The sequence below is a fragment of the Juglans regia genome, chromosome 15 (assembly GCF_001411555.2).
Source record: "Juglans regia cultivar Chandler chromosome 15, Walnut 2.0, whole genome shotgun sequence".
NCBI lineage: Eukaryota > Viridiplantae > Streptophyta > Magnoliopsida > Fagales > Juglandaceae > Juglans > Juglans regia.
Window position 1 is genome coordinate 7085096 of NC_049915.1, and position 24789 is coordinate 7109884.

The window sequence follows — 24789 nt, forward strand, 5'->3', positions numbered from 1 at the left end:
ATTAATGATAACTATGTAAAAATAATATCCCATTCATTCCTTGCAAATACCAAAACAAGGTTGGATGTGTGGACTTTTTGCAATTTTGGCCATTTATTATTCAGCAAATGGCTCAAACTGTTACATCATCCAAACATAACAAAATTGACAAAATACTATCCTCCGCTTAAGAGAGTAGCTGCTCTTCATGCTCTCTGCCCAGTCCCTTCAGTATCTGTTGAACGGGTGAACAACTTGACTAACAGACTTGTCTAGATCTTGACCTTTATTTATAAAGTTTTAAGGAGATTAGAAAACTACATACATCAAAAAAAGCAAAAAAAAGAAAGAGAAATTGCCTTATCGGTGGGCAGTGTCGGGACCCACTCTTGGTAGCCTTAGCACTGTCTCTACTTCACATGAAACAATGAAGTAGAGATAGGGTTATAATATATGACATCACTTGTGAACTCGACATGAACACGACATGAAATAAGCTGATTTGGATTTGATATAAATGATATTGGGTTAAAACAGATTGATCCAAGAAGACACGATTAATAAATGGGTTAATTGTTGATCAACTCACAAAATTGCAATCAACTCGAACCCAAATTCAATATCTATTATCTGTCAACTTCCCTTTATGATTGGACATGACCCATTTAATGTTCTCTCCCCAATCTTGATTAGACCAAGGCAAATTATATTTAATGCTAAAGAGGCAACCATGGACTGAAAGCAAGAGTCCTTGTTTCCTGAAGAATGATGTGATTTAGGTAATCTCCTGAATGGGGTATTGTAGGTGTTCCCGGTTATTGGTCATGTCACTTAGGGGCTATGTTATAAAGAGAAGACTCACGGGTTAACATTTCGTTCTCTTGTATTGATCCAAGATTGAGACCTTAGGCGTGAACTTCTTTTTATTCAAGATTGATGAACCTGAGGTTCACTTGATTTGACTCCTCTGACAAGGAGAAGGTGGGCATTTGCTTTGATTCTTGTCTGTGACGGGAGCTAAAATAGGTGAATAGGCTCAATATAGAGACAGACCAACCCTTCAGATAAGCCTTCTCTTGCTCCACAAGCCCAAGCATAACAAAAGTGGATCCTTCAAAAAGTAGATCGCGACAAAATTTCTTGGTTAATCAAACTAATTGACTTTCACTCTATATCTATCTTGTCAAATATTTCTAGATCGCGACACATAATGTTTTCTACTACACTATAATAGATTTCGTCCATTTCTGGATAATGAGCGGACAACTGCCATTTCCCCTTCTCACAATGTGATAAGAACCCGCAGGAATGAAATCCCTTGAACTCACAATCAATTTGAAAACTCTCCAAAAAAGCCAAAATCAAGTCAATGATGGAGAATCTAGACCCGATGAGAACTCGTTTCAAGAACCTAAATTATATTAAAATCTAGACCCGTTGAAGAACTCGTCTCAAGAACCCAGATTACAAAGGAAGAACGCCACAAAGGTTGTGATTTACCTTTAATAAGTTCAAAAGTTCAATTAAGAACAAGATGAGATAAACTCAACTCACAATGAATAAGTTCATCAAATTTTATAAAACTTCTAAAAATGAAGAAGCTACAAAGAGTATTTAAACTAAAACCTAATTAAAACCCTAGCTAAAATAAAGTCTCTTTTACCCAAAACGCCCCTAGATGAACAGTTTCGTGGCTACAGTAACACTACAGTAACCTCTAGAAATCCTAGTTCAATAAAATAATAACTTTCCCAACATACCCTTGCATTGGCCCCCTTAAGTCATTACCATAATAAACATAATTATTCTAAACTAATAAATAAGTCATTTAAATGAATTAAATAAATTGAAAGCCTTCAAGTGCCCAAAGTCTTTAAGTCATGTTATTGTCCTTTCCATAACTTATCAAATGAACAAAAGCTGAATCTTCATCCTTTAAGCCCTTGCACTTGTATTTGTCCCATCTGGAACTTGCAACATATCTTTAAGACTAGACTCACCTTGATTCCCATCATTCCCACTCTCCTAAAAATGATTCGACCTTGAATCTCCACCTGAATCAAATGGGAAAATGTTAATAACATTATCATTAATTTCATATGCATTATCATTAATTTGTTCAATAATTTGAAAAAATCCATCCAAGCTACTCCTGTCGTCAATAGGTAAAGGCATTAAATCTAATGGAGTAAATGGATTAAGTCTATAAACAATTTTAAAATGAGAATATAAAGTGGGTAGTATGCATGGTCCTATTATATGCAAACTCTATAAATCCATCCATAACCACAAAAATAGAATCTCTACTCCTTTCTTTCCTAGGCAGCCCCAAAACAAAGTCCATAGATATGTCTACTCACGACTCACTAGGAACAGGTAAGGGTGTATACAACCCATGAGGCAAAAGCTTAAAGTAATGCACCTGCCACAAATACGATTGACATATTTTTTTTTATCTTAGACCAACATAAATGTTCATGCAAAGTGTCTAAAGTTTTCTTGACACCGAAGTGACTACTCCAATTATATGCAAACTCAATGAAATGCAAATGATACTCCCGCAAATGTTCATACAACAAGTCAATGTATGGCAAATGATACTCCTACAAACGTTCCTGAAACACACCTAAAGCTTTTCTTACAGTAAAATGATCACTCTAATTATATGAAAACTCAATTAATGGCAAGCAATACTCCCACAAACGTTCATGTCACATGTTAATGAATGATAAATGATACTTCCACACATGTTCATGTAACACTTCAATGAAAGGCAAATGATACTCCCACAAACATTCATGCAACACATCAATGAATGAAAAATAATACTTCCACAAACGTCCATGCAACACGTCATTGAATGGCAAATGATATTCCCAAAACCGTTCATGCAACACAACAAAAGTCTTCCTTACACCAAGGTTACCCAGCAAACCACCATGTCCATCACACACAAGCAACTTACGCATAAAACTAGTAGGCACACAAAATCTATTCTTTCTAAACAAGTACCAATCTAGTTTATAGAACTTACCAAATGATGTTTTCTCACATGTTCCATACACACTAGCAAAGTCATCATCATTAGCATGCAATTCCTTATCATATTCAAGTCTCAACAATTTTGCATCTAAAATGAAGACAAGGACATACCTTCTTGGTAAAGCATCAACCACAAAATTTTTCTTACCTTGGTTGTATTTAACTACATGAGGAAAAGTCTCAATACAGTCCTCCCACATAGCATGCATTCTAGACAACAACTTACATTGTCCCTTCAAGTGTGTCAAGCACTCATGTTTTTCAAAGAAAGGTCGAGTATGAATTGTCACACCTGACACAAAATTAATGTAGTGCTCTATCTCCCTAATAGGTGGCAATTCACTAAACACACCAGTAGGAAACACTACCTCATATCCCTGCAACAAAGAGACAACACTACTAGGCAAACATAGGTCAATTTCGTTAGTATTAAAACTCGCCTTAGCATACAAACTCACTTTTCTCTTTATTTTTCTCTCACTTTCTTCACTCTCTCTTTTCTTTCCGAAAAATGCTAGAGGCAGGCATGGCTCGGGCCTCCGGGCGGACGACTCCTACGTGGACTCAAGACGCACCGTTTTGAAGTAAATAAAACAGTGCGTTTTGGGGCCACTTATATGCATGCCTTCGACCCCAAAACACACCGTTTTACACTTTTTCTTATTTCTGGAGTTTGGTTCTCCTTCCCTAGAGAACTCTGTTCTCCTTCGTTTCTCCCCGGATTGAAGCCATCGCAGGTTCGTTTCTCTTCCTCTCTCTTGGTTTCTCTTGATTTCTTGATCTTTCTTCTCATTTCTCCTTCTTTGTTTCTCTTCGTTTCTCCTTCCAGGTATCTCTCCCCTGCCCGATCTCTCTCCCAAACCTAAATCTAACCCTAACGCAGCTGTGCGACGCCGAGGAAGAGAGTTTCGCACTCCAGTTATTCACCAGTTTCGCACTCCAGCTAGGTAAATTTCCCAACCCTAACCCAATAGACATTCCTTAATTTTTAAGAATGTAGAAAATGGGTTGCAAATTGAATGGCAATGGATATGTTAAATCATAGGCATCGATATATATAAACCGATTATTTATTCGGTATATATTATTGTAATTCCTTAATTTCTATGAATTTAGGAAATGGGTTGGAAATTGATGGTATTGGATATGTTTCCAAAAATTGAAGGCATCGATATATATAAATCGATTATTTATCCGGTATATATTAGTGTAATTCCTCAATTTTTATGAATCTAGAAATGTTCCTTGAAGAGATGTTCCTTGAAGAGTTGTTGATAACATGTAATGCTGGCCTAATGTCATGTTGAGATTGATTGCTATGTATTTTTACTCAATATATACAAGTCAAGTGGTCATGGCAGAGAAGCCAGTCTTTTTTTGAACTATCCTACCTTTGTACTACAGATGTTTAAGTTTATGACAGTACTCTATGGATTGACATTCTATATGCAAGTTTGTTTTCCCTGTTCAGCAAAATCTCATTTCAGCAAAATCTCTATGATGTTTAATTTTTTTCCCTTATTGAGTGAGTCAAGAATGCCAAGGAGTTGAAACATGACGAGTTGATTGGTAGAAAGTGTTGTTAGGTCAGCATAGCTGGGTGGTCCGCGGGTTAGAGGAGGTAGCTGCACTGGTGGTAAAGTGAGGTTGTGGTGACATGGTGATGAAGGTGTGGTGGTGATTGTGGGTCAATTCTAAGGCTTGCTGCTGTGTTATGGTAAAGTTACCACTTATAGTAGTGGCTTATCACTGGTCACAGCTCTACTTTCTGGTGATTGTTGTAAGCTGGTGATGCTAGATTCTATTAGCTGTGAGGATCACAGTAACTGGTAGTATAAGATAAAGGCAATGCTGCTCAACTCCATCATTTCGGCTCTTTTTATCACATCACTGTAATCTCTTATTTGAGGTTTTAAACCCCTTTGCACAATGTGCTTTAACTATAGTGTAAGCAACTTTTTCCAAATTGACTTTCAATTCTCAAGAGAAAGTAGTAACTCATTCTGCACCAAATTTGATTTCATCATGAATATCCCACGTGATTTCATCAAGAATAGTTATATGCAAAGTTGAGTTCATCATCATAGATTGTCAAATAAGGAACTGCATACAATATGGTTCAAGGTACCAATGGCCAGTTTACAAAAACCATGGTTGTTTTCAAATTCCAACACACATTTAGCAAAAGAAAAAAAAGATTCCAAACACACTTCTCTTTTGAGAGGTACCTCTTTAAAGATCATGAATGCAAACATTGATTGTGTCACTTCCATTGTTTTAATTCTATAAAACATACACAGGATATTACCTAGGGAATAGCTAATAACGTGATGAGACAATATCTATGCCAAAATCTGTATGTTATTGTATCATGCTGGTTGTCTAAAATAATGGGCAACCATATATTTCATGAAAGATTACAGTGATGACTTGTAGGTTTCAATATGGGCATGTGTAAATCTGCAAGCAGTAGATATGATTGAAGAATTGTCTGAGTGTGCCACAACCCATTATTTATCATCAACTGTGTCATCTACAATCCATGGGTGACCTGCGCACAAACTATTGTTCAGCTGCTATATATGTACTTAGAAAAAAATCTGCTATATACAGAGGCAAATGTATTGTTGGAGGTGCTGTTGTACTTAGATTATATTGTTGGATGTGCTATGTACAACCTTATACAAACTCACTAAATATATTGTTGGAGGTGTTGTTGTATTTCGTTGACAGATTTAAAATGTCGTCATTAGTTGCGTCAACATCGTTGCTTAATCATACATTGAGTGACGTCCCAATGTGCAGCTGTGGGAAACAAGCTGTACTTAGAATATCAAATACTCGAAGAAATCCGGGGCGAGCATTCTTTGGGTGTCCACTCTACAACAAAGAGGTAGACGCAGTTAATAGTAGTTGCGTGTTTTTGTTTTCATATTAATGTTTTATTCAAAATTTTGACGTCAGAAATACTTATACATTTATTTATGTATAATCAGGGGTTACCGCACTGCAAGTTTTTCAAGTGGTCAGATAGTAGTGAATACAAAGAGCAAGACTTTGTAAAGAGAGAAGCAGAAGTATTAAGGAAAGATGAAGAACTTAAAAAGAGAGAAGCGGAATTAAAGAAAGATGAAGAACTTAAAAAGAGAGAAACAGAAGTATTAAGAAAAGATGAAGAGCTTAAAAAGAGAGAAGAAGAGATTGAGAAGAGGGAGTTGGCACTCCATAATCATCAAGCCCAGTTTCGCATTCAAGAAGCCGACATGCGGCATGCACGCAAACTATTTCGTGTATTTTGGCTAATAGCCATAATTATTTACTTGTATTTGATACTCTCACTGGGTTGACGACTTTGTATCTGTATTTGAAGAAAACTTAGCGTTTGTAAGTCGAGACTTAAAAATATATATATTTGAGACTTTAATCTGATTTGTATTTGATCTTCAATCTCGAGACTTTAGAATGTTTTAACGTGACAATGCTTATTAAAAGAGTATATATATGGCATGAAAATAATTTACCAGCCTGATATCATTTTGTCAGAATATTTGACAAGACTAAATTACAGGTTTATTGATTACCTTTTTTTCACTTGGACATAAGAAGCAATATCAAATACAGTATAATCTCAACTCATAAACTAATGCCACATAAATTGAATACTTGGATACAAACTCACGGGGGCATAAATAGTATATTTGGATACAAAATGTGCAAAACGTGGATTCAAATACTAAGATACGATACAAAACGTATACTTACACCACTAATACATAACATACTTACTCCAACATACCAACACCAACACGCAAATTACCCCTAACACAAATGCATACAAACCACATCCAACACTAATTCCAACAAATCACCACCATTAACACACAACAAAAGTAGGCATAATGGATCTATAAAGTCTTGCTACAAGAAGCTGCTTGGCTGCATTCCATCTGCAGTCTCTGGCTGCATTCCATCTGCCATTTCCGGCTGCGTTCCATCCATTTCTAATTGCATCTGTGAACATAATAACAGCCAAAGTAAGACCCATATAAAATTAAACGAGTTTAACCAATAAAATGAATTCAAGTGATAATTGTACGCTTTCTTGTGTCCCTATCACTGGAGTTTGTTGTCCACTTTCTTGATCCACCATTATGGGAGAGATAACATTTTCTTACACCCTCATTTCCGATATCCCAAGTTCGTTTCCACTGCTTTCCAATAGTTCAGTATCCAATCTACGCCTCTGACAACATAAAAAATAATTAGAGTTCACAAGTGAAAATAATAGCATATTATCAAATACTTAAAGATGATCATCAGGATACTATGCTCTCACCGGTGTATTTTTTCCCTTATCTTTTTTCTTATTCACAGCCTTAGTTTTAATTTTCTTCAATTGTTCCTCCATCGTTGACATCCTCCTCTTACACGGGGGTCTTCCCTTGCCTCTGACAACATGGGGACTTAGCACCTTTTTGGAACTTCCTTCTGTGGCTGCATTCACGGTACTTCCTCCAACATTAGAATCTATGTCCTTGGAGTTCGAAGTGCACCATACCTCATTCATTGCATATAACTTCGAAATCATTTCCTCAGTATGCCCATCGCACGAAACTGCATTTGTTACTACCTCATTGAAAGTTTTCAATATACGTTTATACCTAACAGTTTCGGGTCTCTGATCAGCAATGTCATAACTTCTCGAAATAAATGTATACTTACGTTTTATGTCTTTTCTCCACCGGTCCAATATGTACTTTTCCGGCAACTCACGAACTTTCTTAGCTGAAAAGATGGCAAGAATATGTCTACAAATGATCCCTCGCATCTCAAACAACCCACAAACACACTTCGCCTCACATTCGGTCTCATTAAAGTAAAGAGTGTATGTAACCTCCTTGATGAAATCTTCAGTCTTAACGTGATCATCGACCGAGTAAGTTGCGATTACTCCATCCATTTTCTCGAAACGACAATGACAATATATCATTCCCATTATCTCTTGTTGAACCTCCCTAAATTTTGAATTTGTGTATACATCTTGAAACTTCTTCTCAAAAGCCAAGTGTGATATGCAAGGAACCGTGAAGTTAAATGAATTGAAGTCAGCTTGGTTTTCGTTCTCAATTTTTTTCTTCAATGCATTGTCGAACTGATCAACAAACTCTTTAAAGGTTTGTCCTGGCATGCACGTAACCATCAAAGAAAGCATTCATACTCTCACTGCGTTGAGTTGTACTCATTCCAGCCCAAAACGAGTTCTTTAAATATACCGGCACCCAAAACTCTCTTTCTGCATATAAGCTTTGCAACCATGCATTTTCATGTAAATTGAAAGTATCCTTCAGGCTGTTCCAAGAATTCTCAAACTCCTCGATTGTAAGAGAGTCATAGACACAAGATAGTAACTTACTTTTCAGGCCACATTTGTATTGAGCATGGGAACCAAGCTTCTCAGGCACCTTTCGCAATATGTGCCACAAGCAATATCTATGCCGCGTGTTGGGAAAGACAATAGCTATCGCATTTTTCATTGCGCGATCTTGATCTGTTATGATAGTATTTGGCGCTTTTCCATACATACAATCGAGCCAAGTTTTAAATAACCAAACAAACGATTCCGTATCCTCACTTGAAATAAGGCCTGCACCCAAAAGGATTGACTGTCCATGATGGTTTACACCCACAAAAGGTGCAAATGGCATTCCATACCTATTTGTCAGGTATGTGGTATCGAATGTTACTACATCTCCAAAGTAGTTGTAGGCCCATCTACTACGGGCGTCCGCCCAAAATACGCTTTTCAGTCTATCATCATCATCCAATTCCATGAGGCTGAAAAAACCATCATTCTTGTATTGCATCCTTCTAAAATACTCAAACAACGCTTGAGCACCACCTTTACCAAGGCGCAAGTGTCGTGCATTGTCAATATAATTACGACAATCTTTTTCTCCAAATGGTACGTTCTCAAACCCACCCGCCTCAGTCACAAGAGCATGGAAACTTTTATTCATCCGTATACCAGCCTCATCATTAATATCCAACACCCTCTTAACATTTTCATTAACTTCTCTATTGCATCTGAAAAATCTGGATTTTCTTGGACTAAGCCCATGATTGTGTGTGTTAAATACAGATGTGACACATAGCTTCCCATCCTTTAACATGACATTCATCTTTGCCTTGCAGTTTGTCTTGCTTGTTGGCCGAGGCTTGGAGACGTTTGATGCCCTATTTCGTGCCTTGCCACCCCGAGCACATCCCACAGTAACATATTTCACAGTCCCATCTTTCTCCCTTTTACTCCTTTGTGTCATTATGCCAAAACCACATCGTTTTTCGTAATGTTTATAGTAATTCATCAACTTATTCTCCGACTCAAAAGTCATCCTTGGCTTTGGCTCCTCAGTGGTATCACCCCCATCAGTGCTAGCCTCTTTGGTATCAGCCGTATTACCCAAAGAGGCAGTAGATTGCGCTTCAACTTCTATTGAGTCTGATGTGGCCTCACTAATTTCTTCAATAGAATTACTTTGCTGCACTTTATTTTCCTGTAAATTAGGAGAAAAAAGTATGGCATGAAAAAATATGTTCTAAAAAATGTAAAAGAAACTGCATGTGGAGAATCAAAAACATCACCTCACTGTCACATGGATATGGGTTGGTAGAAGTTGGAGGAACAAATGCTGGTAAAGCTGAACAAGAGCTAGAAGCGACACTAGCGCTGCTCTGTACACTAGAACTCGCAGCTACACTAGAGCTGACACTACTTGCAGAACTAGACATGGGAGTGGAAGTAGAGATCCATGGGTGTTGCTGCAGTTTTCCAAATAGTTAACCCAAATATTCAAGTACAACATTAACTACAAATCCATACTCTAAAAAATGATTACCTGATTGTTCCATGGATATGGGTACGCATTTGGAGGAGGTCCCATCATTGGCATGGTAGAACTATACAAGGCAGTAGAACTACTTAGGGCAGTAGTACTTGACGTTGCAGCTGCAGTAGAGCTCCATGGGTGTTGCTACAATTCTCCAACAAAAATTAAATATAAATAGTTAGACCAAATATTCAAGTACAACATTAACTACAAAGGCATACTCTAACAAATGATTACCCGGTTGCTCCATGGATATGGGTTGGCATTTGGAGGAGGCACAAAGGGTGGTAACCACGCATGAGACATTGGACCGTAGTAACTTGGCATGTAATTTGAAAAAGTTGGATATAGTGGTCTTGATATGTTGTCCTAACATATAGCAACATAATGTTAATCAACCCAAGTGGACAATGACTACACATAAAATAAACACACACCAACTGTTGAAAGATGTTTACAATACCTGGATTGATGGATTGGTGATAGGAACTGTTATGCGGGATGCATCTTCTTTCTCTTTCTCCATCTATCTCAACGATGAAATCAAGATGCCACGCACCTACAATATTATATTGAAATCTTTTAGTTGGGCACTTAAATATATTCACGGTACTTTTTACTATATTTTGGACTCAACATATTTTGACACAAACTGAATGCAAATCTTTACCATCAAAATAGGCACTTTTTCAAACTGAATGTAAATGTTAATCTCGAACAAAAATCTCCCTCTCAGATGCAAGATGCAGGACAACGCTAACTTTCCTATTAAAACTTAACAAGAAGAAAAAATAGACTAAAAACCAGAATATTCTTAATAAAATCAGTTTCTTTTTTCCATTTTTTCCAAACAACAAGTAAATTGATGCAAATGCTAATCTCGAACAAAAATCTCCCTTTCAAATGCAAGATGCAGGACGTATGCTAACTTTCCTATTAAAACTTAACAATAAGAAAAAATATACTAAAAAAGCAGAAGTATTATTCTTAATAAAATCAGTTTCTTTTTTTCATTTTTTCCAAACAACAAGTAAATTGATGCAAATGCTCATCTCGAACCAACTGTGTACATTTCGGATGCAAGATGCAGGACATATGCTAACTTTCCAATTAAAACTTAACAATAAGAAAAAATAGACTAAAAAACTAGAATATTCTTAATAAAATCAGTTTCTTTTTTCCATTTTTTCCAAACAACAAATAACTTGATGGAAATGGATTGCAAGAACTAGATTTCCAGAATTACCAGTTTTAAATGTACTATAGATTTCCAGAACTGGCTGTTTCTTCCACAGACGGCAGATGGAACTTAAATGCTTACTCACGGCGGAGACTCACGGCAGATGGTCACGCACGGCAGATCCCCTTCCACATACGGCAGATGGAGCGTAAATATTGGTGAGATTTGGTTTGGCGTTGGTTCCAAATTTTTTTCCCCAAAATATTTCTCAGTTTCTCCCGCTCCTTCGTTTGCGTTCTCAGTTCTCAGTTTTGAGTTTTTTTTTTTTTTTTAATTTAATATTTAATTGTTGACGTGGCATTTTGCCACATCAGTTTCGTCCGCGCGCAGGCACAACTTGTGTCTGCCTGTAGCAGGACTCTTTCTTTCCACTCTCTTTTTCTTTTTCACTCTTTTTTTTCCTTTCACACTCTTTTTCTTCATCTTTTTTTATACTCTCAACCTCACAATTATTTTTCAACTCATTCTCTCTTTTTCTAGAGGTCGTAATCTCACTCACTTCTTTTTTCTCTCTCATTTTTCTCTCTTTCTCCATTTCAGCCTCAATATTTCTTTTTTTCTCATTCTCATCCTCACTTTTCAATTTCAGTTGGTCCACAAGAACCTGTGTTGGAGTTAAAAGAGCAAGTTTGGTTTTTTTTCCATCTTTCTCAAAACTATACATGTTCCTTAACGCATAATGGATCACCTTCCTATCATACTGCCACGTCTTCCCCAACAAAATATGACCAACATGCATAGGCACTACATCACAAAGGACCATATCTTGGTATTTCCCAATTGAAAAAGAAACTAACACTTGCTTATTTACCCTAACCTCCCCACAATCACTCAACCACTGCAACATGTATGGTCTAGGGTGTTTCAAGGTATGTAAATTCAATTTCTCAACTAAAGTAGTGCTAGCCAAATTAATACAACTCCTCAAATCAATGATCATACTATATACCTTGTTGTTGATTTGGCATCTAGTATGAAAAATGTTTTCACTCTGCTGCTTTGTATCATCCATCTTATTTTGTGTATTGAGTGCACGCATGGCAACAAGAGACTCACCATACTCTTCTTTCTCATACCCATTCTTAATACTAGGCTCATGCCGCCTCCTATCTCTCTCACTTTGCAGATTTCTAATCACTGCTTCTTGATTATCCATACTATCTCTCACTTCACCCAACACCAAGTTCAACCACTCAAACTGTTGTTGCATGGCTTGCAACACAAATGATGAGTTATCTGCGACACCTTTTGGTGATGAGTCACTTTTATGACACATCATAATATGCTGCACAAAAAGAATGTTAGTGGAAAACCTCACACACTCCCTTACGTGTTTACACTCGAATAATGGCTCTCCACTCGTGTTTCACTCTTAATGGCTTTTTCCCGATAATAATCTCACACCCTCTTTCCTTTTACCTCAATAGTTTTCCCCCTCAAGTTCTTTAAGAACTAGTTGAACTAAATTAAGACAATACAACCTTGTATTATTCCAACCAGTAATATAGATCAAAGAAACAAGGAATGAATAAAATGACGCGAGACTTAAGGAATTTATACGAGGGAAAGAGTAATTATAAAACAAGATACCAACTAGAAAGATGTAATCAACTCCTATGATGATAAAAGCTCAATCAACAAATACTTTCTTTCTTTTTGTTGTAACTATGTAGCAACTTTGAATATGCTACATTCTCTTTTCTTCTTCTTCTTCTTCTTCTACTTTTTTTTTTTTTTTTCGAATTTTCTTTTCTTTTTTTTTTGTCTAATTCAATTACAAATAGCAATATTCAATTGTGACAATCAAGCAATTGAATTCAAGCACGAGAACGAAATAGAAGAGAATCCGTGCAACGGCACTCCAAGCAACAGATAAACTTAGAGATGCAGGCAGGGAAACTCTAGAATTTTGAAACCCTAGGTGATGCAAATTTCAGCCAAACCCAAAATCTTAAGAATTTCGGCAGCCTATTTTTTGTTTCTATTTTTTTTTATTTTTGACAACCCTAGAACATTGAAGCCCTAGAATTAAATTAAAGGATGCTATGATTAAAAGATAGAATCAGACCTGATTGGAAACCTTGCTCTGAATACCAAATGATATGAACCAGCGGGAATGAAATCCCTTGAACCCACAATCAATTTGAAAACTCCCCAAGAAAGCCAAAATCGAGTCAAGGATAGAGAATCTAGACCCGATGAGAACTCGTTTCAAGAACCTAGATTATATTAAAATCTAGACCCATATCAAGAACCCAGATTACAAAGGAAGAACGCCACAAAGGTTGTGATTTACCTTTGATAAGTTCAAAAGTTCAATTAAGAATAAGAGGAGATAAACTCAACTTAGAATGAATAAATTCATCAAATTTCATAAAACTTCTGAAAATGAGCAGGCTACAAAGAGTATTTAAACTAAAACCTAATTAAAACCCTAGCTAAAATAAAGTCTCTTTTACCCAAAATGCCCCTGGATGAACAGTGTCGCGGCTACAGTAATACTACAGTAACCTCTAGAAACCCTAGTTCAATAAAATAATAATTTTTTCAACATGCCCTTGCATTGGCCCCCTTAAGTCATTTCCGTAATAAACCCAATTATTCTAAACTAATAAATAAGTCATTTAAATGAATTAAATAAATTGAAAGCCTTCAAGTGCCCAAAGTCTTTAAGTCATGTTGTTGTCCTTTTCATAGCTTATCAAATGAACCAAAGCTGAATCTTCATCCTTTAAGCCCTTGCACTTGTATTTGTCTCATCTGGAACTTGCAACATATTTTTAAGACTAGGCTCACCTTGGTTCCCATCACAATCCCAAACTTGCTCAAAGATCAAAGTGTGAATGGCACTTCGAAGTGCTTCACATTGTTCTTGATAGGGATTGGCGTCAGGAACTTCCATCGATTCTAAAGCCAACTTATTTTGAATGACCTCCCTCTCATGGTTAAAAAAAAGAACTTAACCATCTCAAACAAATCCAAATAATCTGGCCGGAAAATGTATCTCAACTACAACCAACTGTCCCGCATTGTTTCTTTTTTGCATAAAAACCAGATGGCCAGTAATATAATTTTTTTTTTAAACCCATTCCTCCAAAAAAATTTTAAAAGCACATTTCTCTTCAAAAAATTACCTCTCAAGTTGGGAACGCATTAGAAATTCACCAAAACTGAGGGGGCACATCCCTCCAAACCCCCTATTTCAGGGGGAACATCCTCTGAACCCTCTATGAACCTAGGAGACTTTAACTACCAATATTCTAAAGCCAATTCTTGAAAGCCTATTTGCTTAATTTATTTATTTTCAAAATGCCTATTATACCTTTGGGGTGGTGAATCATAAAGGGAGGTTGCCCTCATAGGGGGAGTTAGAATAGAAGCAGCCATAGAAGCCCTTAACCATCTCAAACAAATCCATATCGTCCGTCCAGAAAATGTGTCTCAACTACAACCAAATGCCCCGCATTTTTTTTTTTTTTTTTTTTTTTTTTTTGCATAAAAACCAAATGGCCGATAATATATATAGGTATATTTTTAAACCTGTTCTTCCAAAAAAAAATTTAAAAGCACATGGTTTCTCTTCCAAAAATGACCTCTCAAGTCGGGAAACACATTAGAAATTCACCAAAACACAGGGGCGCACATCCCTCCAAACACCCTATTTCCAGGGGAACATCCTCTGAATCCTATCCGAACTGAGCAGACTTTAACGACCAATATTATAAAGCCAATTCTTGAAAGCCTATTTGCTTAATTTATTGATTTTCAAAGTGTCTATTATACCCTTGGGGTAGTGAATCATAAAGGGAGGTTGCCCTCATAGGGGGAGTTAGAATAGGAGTAGCCATAGAAGCCCTTTCCTTGCTAAAGAATAGAATAAAATACAGAATCAAAGGCTGCACTAAAGAACTCAAGATAGATACAGTTACGTATTTCTATATTGATTAAAAGATCAATTACATCCTTAAGTTACGTAATTACAATGAACATGTAAAACTTTCCATGAACTCATGGCTTATTGGTTACATTTTAAAAAGATTGTTGCCCCTTAAGTCCCCATCAGGGGGATTGGACAACACCAACTACTGCACCAACTCCTAGCTGCTTCAGTTACGTTCGTCACCAATAGAACTCTAACTCGAATTGCTTACTTTAGTTGTTAGCGAACCGACTCGCTAATTACAACCATTGTCTCCCTAGTTACACTCCTGCCTTCGAATATCACTTTGCTTGCTACTAAGAAGTCAAGAAACTTGAATTGTATAACTGCGTAAATGACCATTGAACCCTCTAGTGACATCTTTCACAAACTCAACTTAAGGAGTGTTCGTACGGTAATTGTAATCGCATATTCTAGGATTAGAAATGGGTCATTAAGGCTTGGCGTAGGTTAAACCTACTTCTTTCCCGTGATCATCTCCCATGTACTTATGCTAGAGGAAAAGAAGACAATGATTGTCCAAAGAAGCTAAAGGACTCGTGAGGGCAAAAAGCTTGGGTACCGGCTATAAAGAGTAGACCATATAGTTTCATTTATACAGACATTGGACGTGAAGGGACTTCAGATGAGATGTGGTGGGCCCTTATAAGCTGACTCCACCCTTACGGCTATAATTTACTCGACAATGGCTTCGTAACCAAGGTCCTTCAGGATCAGTATGGGAGGTACCTTGAAATTCAATGTGTTCTCACAAAGAATTTTTGTCATTTTGGCTTTATGTTTTGGAAATAGGAGAGGGCATCCCTTACTCCATTGTACTGAATTGCGGGACAGGTGTGAAAGACGATTATTAATACAATGTTAGACTTGCATCGACTTTCTCATGCATCCCTTAAAAAACACCCCCTCCTTCACTACACTCATCCTCCCTTAAGGAGGAACTAGATTCTCACTCTATATGAGCTGCTTACGAATTACGGCCTCCCCTGCACTATTAAGGGAAACCGGGGGTGTCTAATTATCAACTACTCTAGAGATGTGAAGCTAGCTCAACTGTGAGTGCATATCCCGGTGGCTTTGCTCCAACTAGGGATACTCACTCATTGAAAGAAAGCAAATTTTTCTTTAAAGAATGCACGATCAATTCCTTTCATGAGGAACATCCCCCCGAACCCTCTCCGAACCGAGGAAACTTTAACTGCCAATATTCCAAAGTCAAATGCTGGAAGCCTATTTGCTTAATTTATTGATTTTCAAAGTGCCTATTATACCCTTGGAGTGGTGAATCAGATAGGGAGGTTGCCCTCGTAGGGGCAATTACAATAGGAGCAGCCATATAAGCCTTTTCCTTGCAAAAGAAATGAATAAATACAAATCAAAGGTTGTATTAAAGAACTCAAAATAGATGCAATTACATATTCCAATAATAAAGATCAATTACAAACTTAAGTTACATAATTACAATGAACACGTAAAGCTTTCCATGAACTCATAACTTATTGGTTACAGATTAGAAAGGATCATTATTGGTCCTTGGGGAGATTAAACAACACCAACTACTACACCAACTTCCGGCTACTTTAGTTACCTTGATTGCCAATAGAACTTGAAATCAAACTGCTTCATTTATTAGTTTCAAGGGGAACCCCCCTTGCGGCCCCTCGGATCCCCTTCTCTAGTTACAATCGTTGTCTCTCTAGTTACAATCCTGCCTCCGAAAATCGCTTCGCTTGTGACTAAGAACTCAAGAAACCCATATTCTATGATTGCGTAAATGACCATTGAACCATTTGGTGACATCTTTCCCAAACTAAATTGAAGGAATGTTCTTACGGGAATTAGGAATCGTAATCGCATATTCCAGGATTCATGAGGGCCATTAAGGCCTGGGGTAGGTTAGGCCTACCTGTTTCCAACATCATCTCCCATGTGTTTATGATAAAGGACAAGAAATCAATGGTTTTCCAAAGAAGCTATAGGATTCATGTGGGCTAAAAGCTTGGGTAGCAGCTATGAAGGGTAAATCATAATATTTGACATTGGGTGTGACGAGACTTTCGATGGGACATGGTGGTTCCCTATATGCTGACGTCACCCTTCCAGTCTATACTTTACTCAACAATAGCTTTGTACCTAAGGTCCATCGAGATCAGTAAAGGAGGTGCCTTGAAAGTTAATGTGTTCTCATATAGGCTTTCAATTATTTTGGCTTTATGTTTTTGAAATTGGAAAGGGTGTCCCTTACTTCTTTCATACTGAATGAAGGGACAGGTGAGAGACAATTATTAATACAATGTTTTCTCACAAGGTTAGATTGAAGAATACTGTGCATTCAATTTTTTGTGTGGTGCGAGTGTATCTCTTAAGCATGCTTCTCCTCCTTCGCTATCCTACCCTAAGGAGGAACTAGTTGCTCACTCTAATGAGTTGCCTACGAGTTATGATCTCCCCCTTTGCTTTTAAGGGTGACGAGGGCCTCCTATTCAGCAATTCTAGATATGTGAGGCTAGCTCAATTGTGAGTATGTATTGGGCACTCTTTTTGTCACTGGATTCCCTCTATGTTGATTGATGCTTTCTTTTCAACTCAATAAGACCAAACTACTAAAGCGCACTTTCAATGGATTAGCCAAAGCTAAAGTACATTTTTTATGAATGTAAGATGAATTTGGTTTTTGGTTATTCCATTCACATAAATCTCCACATTAGAATAACTTTTTTTTTTTTATTATATAACAATAAAATAACATAAGGTGAATTTGACTTTGGCTATTCACATCAAATCTCCACATTGGATTATCTATTTTTTTATTATATGGTAATGAGTAATTAATAATTAAAAAAATATTTAATTCTTTTAATTATTAATTTATTTAATTTTATCATATTTTACTAATTTTAATTAGTAATCATGTTCTAATTAAATTATGGGTTAAAAAATTATATTTTTCAATTGTCATTTAATACTAATAACCACAAATGTCCAATTAAACCCATCTAAAATTCTATATAAATGTCTTAATTACAAATCAAATTTCTATAATTCCCATCCAACTATATTTTCTTTATACCAAATTTTGACAGAGTATCTATGAACTTGTGCACATGAACATAGTATCCATTCAACAAACATTTCTAAAAACTGGACATGTTGGTTTGTTGATTTAAAATGGACATGAACCCGTGCATATGAACCAACCCCCCAAGCACAAAATACATCCAGCCCCCCCCCCCCCCAACCAGTGCCCCCCCTAATATTATTCTACTCAAATATTTTTCATAAATCCTACATAAACCCAACCAATGGACAGCACAATCACACTAAATCAGATGGTCAATGGACAAATCAGACACAAGAAAGTACATAATAATGGACAACTTCATCCACAATATGTTTTCACAATAACATTTACAAAATACAGCACATGTATTTCTACAAAATACATCCAGGTCTTATATCTACAAAATACACTAAAGGACTTTGTATTTCCACAAAATACATCTAGGTCTTACCATCTAGATCATAAACTAAAGGACTTTGTATTTCCACAAAATACATCCACTAAATTAGCACAAAAGAGTCATCTACGTAGTGGTTGCCCAGTCACATATATTTCCAGCACCACGTTGTAATTTGCATCTACATAATCAACACAAAAGAGTCATCTAACCCAGAGGTAGAATGCTATGCAATGTAAAAGCAATTAAACAAGCAAAGTGTAAGATGTTAACTGATTTGCACCACCAATCACATTCAATAGCACTATAACGTTCAAACAAGAAAAAGTTCCCGCCATCAATTAAGTAAATAAAAACTACTCTTCAAACAATAAAGTCCTAGTCAATATATGCTTTACTATGGGATTAACGATAAGAATTTAGTTAGTTAACTCCCAAAAGACACATATGGTGATTACATATGGGTCGTAGAGAGTAGTAGTAAACTTTATATTTTCAAAAGAGCAATATTTTTCATCATCTTGAAATATATGGGGTTCTTTTTATATATGTAATTAAAATGAATACAAAGCAACGAAGCTCTATGTTTGTTTATGAGCTTGTCTAAATCAAATTATTCAAAAATGGGTTAACTTTTAGTTTGGAATTTCCAATAGTATCTTGGTCAACAAATTAATTAAAAATAGATTTAAGGTGTTGATTTGTTATTGTTATAATCCTTGAATCAGCTGTTTTTCCACAAAAAATAGCTAAAACTCAATAAACAATGTCTCATCATCTTAATGGGATGAAAATAGAATAAGAATATAGGTATATGGCACATAACTCTTCGAAACATAAAACACCTTAAATATTTATGATCCAATATCAACCTCCATAAATATACACACATACACATATACATACACATATACATATACATATACATATACATATACATATTGTATCATCTGATGCATTTGAATTATCCCATTCATGTGATCATTTTGTTCTCATAATATATATATATATATACACACACATACATATACAAGGCGTTCAAATGACATATGGATCATGTTTTGAACAAATGAAATCTAACTTTTTTTCCAAGGCATTCAAATGAGCAGTGAGTATATTGTGTTTTCCACTCCCGATTGGTTCAGTTGAAAAGGTCATCAGATTCTAATCGAGCTTTGGGACCAACTGCATTCTCAATCATAAACAGAAACAGAAACCCCTCAAGCTAATGCTCATCTACTTTGTATTTTGCTTACATGCAACCCTTCAATCATAAATAGAGACAGAAAATAGATCCACAAATAGCTAAACCCATCCATAATCAAGATTAGGGTTTGGAGAAGAGGAATGTGAGGGATGGTGAGGTGCATTAAAAAGTTAGGGATCATCAAGAGAATCGAATCCTATACGAAGAAAAAGATTACCTGAGCTTCGAAGAAGCAGATCAATGAGAGAAAGAGGGGTTTTGGTCGTTTCTGACTAGAGTAGGAGTGTGGTGGCGCGGTGCCATTGTTGTCGACGAGACGTGGGGTGGTGGTGCGATGGTGATGCGGTGGTGGGTCTCTCTGGTCGAAGATGAAATGCTCAGGTTATTGCTAGGAAGAGCGTCTGGTTTTTTAGAGGGAAGGGAGAAAGACGTTGATGGAAGGAAATGGAGAGATAAATAATTGATATAAAATGTATTTGAAGAATAAATAGTTCCTTTCAAATTTGAAAATAATTTTAGAAGTGACTGTAGCTAAATTCTAATTATTTGAAATTTAGCTATTCCAATGTGATCACATTTTATGGTTTAATAGCTAAATTTTCAATGGATTTAGTTTTTAACTAATCCATTGAGGATGCTCTAAGTGAGCTTCTTTTCGGTGTTATTCGTAGAAGTCCTAATGCCTCTTGCTTCAACATAGAAGTTCTCATCCACCTTATCATCATGATGAAAGCACAGTGAGCAAGTCTTCTTTCCAAGTCGAGTACTAGGCAACCTTACAGTAAGAAGAAACGGGGAGTTCACATCATTTGTTAGACTGTTAAGCTTGGTACCAAAGAAAAGTTCTCATCCGAAAAGACGGTTTGATCATGCCCTTTGTCCTCAACCCATGGTCAGCTGTGCCTATCTGATAGCAAAGTGGGCATAGACCTCAAATAGTCAAATTATATAGATACGAGAAAAAACACAGCAGGCCTCTAACGTTAAAAAAAGAAAGAAACAAAAATAACAAAAAATCTTGAGAAACAAACACTGTAACTTCATCATCGCGTAATTTGAATTTAAGCATTGGGCTTCTGAAAGCTATCTTTTGTAGGGATCTTCGATCGCCTTGTATAACTATCACTCAATGGCTTTCACACGAAAACTCCCTATTGATATAAAAGGGGAATGGAGGCTAAAACTCCATCTCCCAGCTTTGATTAGAGTCGCTTCCTTGACTCCTCATCAGGATGACCCAATAGTCTCCTACCCAGCAATCACCCCCACCAAGTATTGTATTGACGGTACAACAATTCAACAAGTGCCATATCAACAACACCATATTGGTTCTCAATTGTCACTCCAACCAAATGGAATTTTTTCACGTTATGAAAGTAGCATGGAAGCTCATTCCAGCACCAAATGTTCATGCCCAAGAACACCACAGTTCAAAGACCAACTTATCCAACAACCTTCAAGACACAAAAGTCTTTCTCCATGTACAATACTTCAATACTATCTTTCACTTTAGAAAGAAACTTTAAACAATTCTGGTTTCATACCAACAATTGATTATCTTAACCGGCCTTATCCACTATTTTGTCGAGTGTACCAACCTTCAATTTGCGGCACTCACATTCAAACTATCATTGTCTAGAGTCCAAGGTGACTCAACAAGGATTCCACCAACAATGTTCTCTTGTGGATTCTTCAACATCACTTTGTCACTGACTCAAGAGCACCATCGACTTTCAGACTGCCCATCGTCGATCATTCCACTCTTCTTTTGAGTAGACAAGTAAAACATAAGATTAGTCATGCCATCCTGAGTCAGGGTCTCCTACCATCCCATATTGCTCACACCAACATGTCTCAATCTAACATTACTACCCATCCACTTTAACCAAGCTCACTTCTACGTCTCCATCAAGGTAACGTCTAATTGCTTGAGATGGCCAAGGCTTACTCCATCAAGCTAACAAAATTGGAGAGTGTTGCTTATCACACTCTCTTTATTCACTTGCCAATTGGTCAAGTATTAAGCTAGCTGATATCTTTGTTGTCAATCGACACCATATGCATCATTCTCTCCTGTAAGAACTTAGCACTCAGTGCAGTCAAGCTTTGCTCTTCCTATGCCCAGACCATCACATTAACTGAAGTCTTTCTCGTGTTGTTTATAAAAGTGATGCATGCCTCCATTAGTATGCCAATGACAATTCCAATCTAATATCCACTAATGTGCCAAACCTTCCAACATCGAGTAGTGGTCATGTCAGTCTATCTACTATCTTCACTTTGGCTCAACTATACCAACAATTTCTACCAAAACCCATAAATCCTCATTAAACAAATAAGTAGTAGTGTCAATTTGCAGGCCCAATCATTATCTTAGTATCAGCCCACATTTTGACATGCCACAAACATTCCACACAACCATCTAGGTTCATAACTAACCTTAACATAACAAATAAAATGATACCTAGATTGACCCTGTCAAGTAAACCAAAGGTTTACCTCCCTTAGAGGGATCCTTCTAAAACAAAATTCTAGCAATTTCATTTCCGTCCATTGTTCTTACCCACAAGTGAGCCGGCACAAATTCTCCACCTAACTCATGCCAAACCCTTATGTTTTGAAGTATTCGACTCTTTCCAATTCTGCCTTTATGACTTCATCAGTCTACCAATAGCCGCATGCTAGTACTTTGCTCAAACTACAAGGCTTAAGTCCTGTCTTCGCCCGTGAATGCAATAGGACATAGTTATCTAACTCGACTTTTGTAGCAAGTCTCATTGTAGCTCTCTCCTACAATTGTGATGAGGGTTTGCCACACTAGACATCACATCCCCTTGAAATGGAACTTCAATTTTCACAACAAAGCATCATGGAATTTCCTTCGTATATATGATGACAACTCTATAACTCGACCACCACACTTCTGCATATTGAGTCTTTTGGCACCAGTGGGTAACACAATTCTTCACAATGGTAACAACACTCTTTCTCAGTCTGCCTTGTTTAACACGCCAGCCTCATTCGTATCACATTCTCGCACATGCATAGGTGATAGTAAGATCCTGGACCAAAAACCATACTTTCAACCCATTCCTTTGTCTCAAAACGCCCTCTCGGCAATGTAAGCCATCAGTCTTCTATACAATGCACGACGGACCACAACCAACATCCTCATGTGCAAAGGATTGCTCCAAGTGTAGTTGACAATTTCAGTGTCTTTGCAAGTGAGTAGCAACCATTAAGAAAACGAGTTGACATGGTCTTGAACGACCCAATAGGCTTTGGACTTCGATGGTTGCTTGAAGAACACAATTAGGTCAGCTCAACTCATTTACTATGAAACGCGTTGAAGCGGGTTAAATGGGTTGTTTCTAGATTAACCCAATAAAAGTTAATTACTAAACGAGTTAAACGGGTCGTATCGTGCTACCCATTAATTAAAAAGGATCAGGTTCAAGTTTTAGAGTTTGAACCATTTAATTAAATGAGTCGAGTTCGACTCATATAATATAATATAATATACTTATGATTTAACATGCTAAAGAGACAGACGAAGGGGCAAACAAAAAGAATAAGAGCTAAAATTCAAGTTGATGGCGATAAAGAGCTGGAAAAAAGTGATAACAGAGACCGAGTAAGATGGAGACACACTCACAAGTCACACAGACCACCATGGTTGCCGTGGGAATTATTGACTTACTCGGCTGCTAAAGGTTGGACGAGATATGGCTTTAACAACAAGAACACACTGGAGAATTTTCAGAAAAAATCCACCTTTTCATGATGGCCTTCAGTTTTTTTCGAAGAGATTCCACATGAGTTGCACAATTTATGAAGGCAAAAAATCATTCTAAAAACCAAAAACTTTTTATAAAGGCAAAAAATCCATAAATAAACATTAAACATGAAAAAAGGAACAGAAGGTGTAAACTTAAAAAACGGAAAATTGTGAATTCATCGTTTGAGGTCCTGTTCTACATTGGTATTGCAACATTCCTGCTTGTAACTGACCGCGTGCAGGGGCCATACATATCCGCAATTTCGAAGAGGCGGGGCTCTCATCACGGGTCTCAGAGGATTCTTTGCATGCGCTTCTTCACAATGTTCTTCAAGGTCATTGCCCCCCTCTTTGCAGCGTATGTAACCTGACTGATGATTGCCCTGCCTGGCCCCGTTGTAGTGGCTCCTTTTCTGATCGGCTGTGCAGTTCAAATTGCACTTGAGAAGCACCTGGACGATTGCCATACATCTCTATAGACTGAACCAAAGCTGGTCATTTCATAGAGAGGTTGTTATTCTCCATGATTTAAAGGGTCTTCCTACTACTCCAGAATTGATAGAAAGAAGCGGTCCTCTGCTTGCCATGATAGGGACTTTCTGAGTTCTCGGCGCCGTCTACTTTAGTCCTTGATGACATCTGTTTTAAGGCTTTTCCCTTATCAACCTGTAGCAGAGAAGTACTGATGTATGTATGGGGTGTTGCATATTTTTAGCAGTATGATTTTTGGTCTCATATTGGGCTTCTGTATAATATCACACTTGGCGTTCTTTGTCCAGTTCTAAAATCTTTTTTCTGAGCAGTCCCAGTCAGTGGTATTGTTGAATCTCGCTCGAACATGAATAACTCCCTTCAGTATTTCCCTTGGAATCTTCACAGGATTCTTTGCGCTAGTACATAATTTCTTTTTGTTCAAACTCATTCTGCCTTTTAAATTCGTTTTAATTCTCGGCTTCATACCAGAAGATGATTTTCGTTCATCGAGTTGCCCTTTTGTTTCAGTTGCATCTTATTTCTGTAGTGTTGCCCTAACTGAACTTGGCTTGATCAGCATATTTCCAATAAACTCCTTTGCCCCAGCCATCTTCTGTGCCTTTCCAAGAACATCAACCGTGGTGACATAATGCTCCACGGAAGGAGTAATCCCATATCCCTGCTCGTTGACACAAAATGTTCTCATTCTTGGGCCCTACTTGATCTTTCGTCATTCAGGAAAATATTCCAAAAGCTGCTTCTCCTTCGTCATTTTCAGCAAAAC

At 37.1% G+C, this 24789-nt stretch overlaps 1 protein-coding gene across 1 annotated transcript; it reads right to left on the bottom strand.

Moving 5' to 3' along the window:
- Positions 1-6939: 6939 nt before the first annotated feature.
- On the bottom strand, positions 6940-10434 carry LOC108991623 (protein FAR1-RELATED SEQUENCE 5-like). Its single transcript, XM_035685767.1, has 8 exons — positions 10372-10434; positions 10146-10277; positions 9918-10052; positions 9664-9840; positions 8246-9575; positions 7358-8202; positions 7199-7264; positions 6940-7032 (listed from the first exon to the last, which is right to left on the bottom strand). The coding sequence occupies exons 1-8, from the start codon at positions 10432-10434 to the stop codon at positions 6940-6942; spliced, it is 2841 nt and encodes a 946-aa protein (XP_035541660.1).
- Between the last annotated feature and the right edge of the window lie 14355 nt (positions 10435-24789).

Excerpts from the sequence above, each read along its gene's own strand:
- LOC108991623 (XM_035685767.1), bottom strand. The coding sequence starts at position 10,434 with ATGGAGAAAGAGAAAGAAGATGCATCCCGCATAACAGTTCCTATCACC. Across the intron at positions 10,278-10,371 it reads TCACCAATCCATCAATCCAG|GACAACATATCAAGACCACT; the intron begins GTATTGTAAACA and ends GCTATATGTTAG. Across the intron at positions 9,576-9,663 it reads CATATCCATGTGACAGTGAG|GAAAATAAAGTGCAGCAAAG; the intron begins GTGATGTTTTTG and ends CCTAATTTACAG.